This window comes from Rhamphochromis longiceps, linkage group LG2 (assembly GCF_057381845.1).
Source record: "Rhamphochromis longiceps isolate RC_006_pf linkage group LG2, R_longiceps_female_GT1.1, whole genome shotgun sequence".
NCBI lineage: Eukaryota > Metazoa > Chordata > Actinopteri > Cichliformes > Cichlidae > Rhamphochromis > Rhamphochromis longiceps.
Genome location: NC_140558.1, coordinates 3,678,230 through 3,681,010, shown reverse-complemented (window position 1 = coordinate 3,681,010; position 2,781 = coordinate 3,678,230). Strand labels below are relative to the sequence as shown.

General features: G+C 34.9%; 1 protein-coding gene across 1 annotated transcript; it reads left to right on the top strand.

Moving 5' to 3' along the window:
* Window positions 1-589: 589 nt before the first annotated feature.
* On the top strand, window positions 590-2,318 carry LOC146676773 (signal-regulatory protein beta-2-like). Its single transcript, XM_085380446.1, has 6 exons — window positions 590-632; window positions 776-1,090; window positions 1,180-1,539; window positions 1,638-1,754; window positions 2,062-2,111; window positions 2,214-2,318. Exons 1-6 carry the CDS (start codon window positions 590-592, stop codon window positions 2,316-2,318), a joined length of 990 nt encoding a protein of 329 aa, XP_085236572.1.
* Window positions 2,319-2,781: the final 463 nt, after the last annotated feature.

Below are 2,781 nucleotides of genomic sequence, written 5' to 3'. Positions count from 1 at the left end.
ATAAAAGCATCAAATCATTCATGTTTAGGTCGAGTGGGCTAAACATGAATGATTAAATGAGACAATCGAAAGTGTTAAAAAGTGAGTAATTGAGTTCTGGTGAATGGTTTTGCTCCACAAATTACACATTAGTTTTGTTTTTTCAAGAAGCTAAACCATGCATCGCTGTTCAGTCTGCTTTTCAGCTCTTCTGAAGAACGAAATGTCATGGCGCCTCACCAATGAAACATACAGCTTGCAAATTTCTTTTGAAGTGCTGAGTTTGATGTATTTTAGGTATTTCTTGCAGTACACACCACAACCAGTCGTAGAAGTCATGCATGTTGTGTTTTCTGTTCTGAACATTTGAGAACGTGAATTATAATCAGACAGAAATAGTCAAAAATTAACAGTAAATAATAAGAAAAATTGCAACGGGAGATTAAACAGACATAATAAGAGTTAGAAAATGCTGAAGAGAGACCAATGTGACAGGAAGTGTATTTTAAGTCTTTTCTGTTTTAACCAATCGGATGCATTTTATGGTCTAACCCAGTGTGCTCATTTCCCCTTCGTAACTTACTGAAAAACCCCAAAGCACATTCTCAAGATGGTCGTCTTATGGATTACATTGCTTTTTCTTCATCACGGAAGTAAGGGGGGATTTGTTTCTGTTTGTTTTTTGTTTTATCTGACCATCTGACCAAACTGAATGTATTATTTATGTGGAATAGATTCATATATAGATAGACGTAGAGATAATAACATAAAAACTGAACATTTTCTTTTACCTTAGATTCTCTGGTTCCAGTGAAAACAGTCCATGTTGGTGAAACAGCAACATTAACATGTGTTTTACCAAATGAAGAGCTCGGCAGCAGAAAGGTTCAGTGGTACAAGCAGAGAGTCGGGGATACTCTTAAATTATTAGTGTCACTTTCTGGAAAACCTTCTTCAGAGTTTTTTCAGTCAAGATTTTCTGCACATAACAGTAAAGATTTTAGCAACCTGACCATTTGGAATGTAGCCCAAGAGGATGAGGGAATGTATCACTGTGGAATAGACACCTGGATTAAACTTGAATGGAGTGGGACATATTTGTTAGTAAAAGGTAATGAACTGACCAACTTTTACAAAATTATTAAATGCCTCTGAGAATGTGGTGAATAATTTACTTGTATTACATTTTGTATTACACAGTAAACACTGAAAGGACATCAAACAATATTGTTGTACAGCAGCCGACAGAATCAAATCCACTGCGTCCAGGAGACACAGCAACTCTTCAGTGTTCAGTTCTGACAAATTCTGAGAACAACACATGTTCAGGACATCATAATGTTTTCTGGTTCAGAGATGGATCTAATAAATCTCTTCCAAACATCATCTACACTCATGGAAACAGAACTGATCAATGTGAGAAAAGATCTGACCCTCAGGATGGGTGTGTTTATCGCTTCTCTAAGAACGTCAGCTCCTCTGATGCTGGGACTTACTACTGTGCTGTGGCCACATGTGGGGAGATATTATTTGGAAATGGAACTACACTGGATGTTCAAGGTATCTGTGCCTGATTTTGTCTAAAGTACTTTTCAGTTTGTACTTAAAACACGCTCATATCAAGATCAGTGATAAAACCTTTTTTGTTTGTTTTGTAGAGAAAACAACACGACTGGTATTTATTGGAATTGTAATATTAATAACCTGTTTTGCCATTTCGGTCATTGGAAATCTTTTCTTCATCTGCAACCGAAGGGTATGCAAAAAATGTAAAGGTAAGTGTTGTCAGTAGCTTAACATTTATGTATAAAATCATAAAAACAAGTTTGCTGTAAAACTGCAAGGAGGCAACTATTGTACTAATTGTTAATGTTTAAGCGCTCCATAATGGTTGTTATTTCTTTGTGTACCTCATTAAACAATCTAACTTCTCATTAACTTAACTTATCGCTTCACTTGAATGATACATTTATGTAAGTAAGACTTTTGTAAAAAAAAAACAAAAAAACATCAGAGGAGAAATGTCACATTAAGTGCATTTCACTATCATATATTTATTGTTATTATTTTTGTTTATCTTAGAAATAAAAAGTGATACAACAGAAGTACAAACTGACAACTTGTACCAACCAGTAAGTAATCAAACAGATTTTGTGTAGGTTAAATATGTATGCACAGTTCCACATCCTCTTCTACATGTTTGTGTACTGTATACTCTTTCTGTTACTGCACAGACTGAAGCTGATGATGATATAAACTACGCTGCGCTCAGTTTCTCTGAAAGAAAAACACGAGGAAGAAGGACAAGAGAGCATACCGAGGACACTGTTTTCTCCTAAATGTTGAGTTAAATGAATATGACATTGTTGAGCATCTCCTTAATATTAAAATAAACCTTAAATTAAGTTTTGGGCCTTTTATTTGTCACTCTTTGGCACCCTTTGTTTTCTTATTTCTTTTCTAATTTTTCTTTTTCCATCTTTGTTAAAAACTAACCCCCACAGCCCCCCACTCCAAGAAAAACAAATCTAGTGTTTATTTGTACGACAGTGCAGGAAAGGAAAGCATGTTACTTAATTTGCTTTGAAATTGTCTTAATGTAAGTGCATTTTCAATTTTTAATTATAATTGAACCTTTTTTCATACAGGTTGAGACCTGGTGTCTCATTTACAACAGGGGCTTGTTTCAGACAAACAAAATTGCAGAGTGATATCTAATCCTACATTTTTACCAAGTAATCTCACTCCGCAGATCAGTTGCAAATGTAAACATGAAGAGAGACCCAAGAACTTCTTTTTATA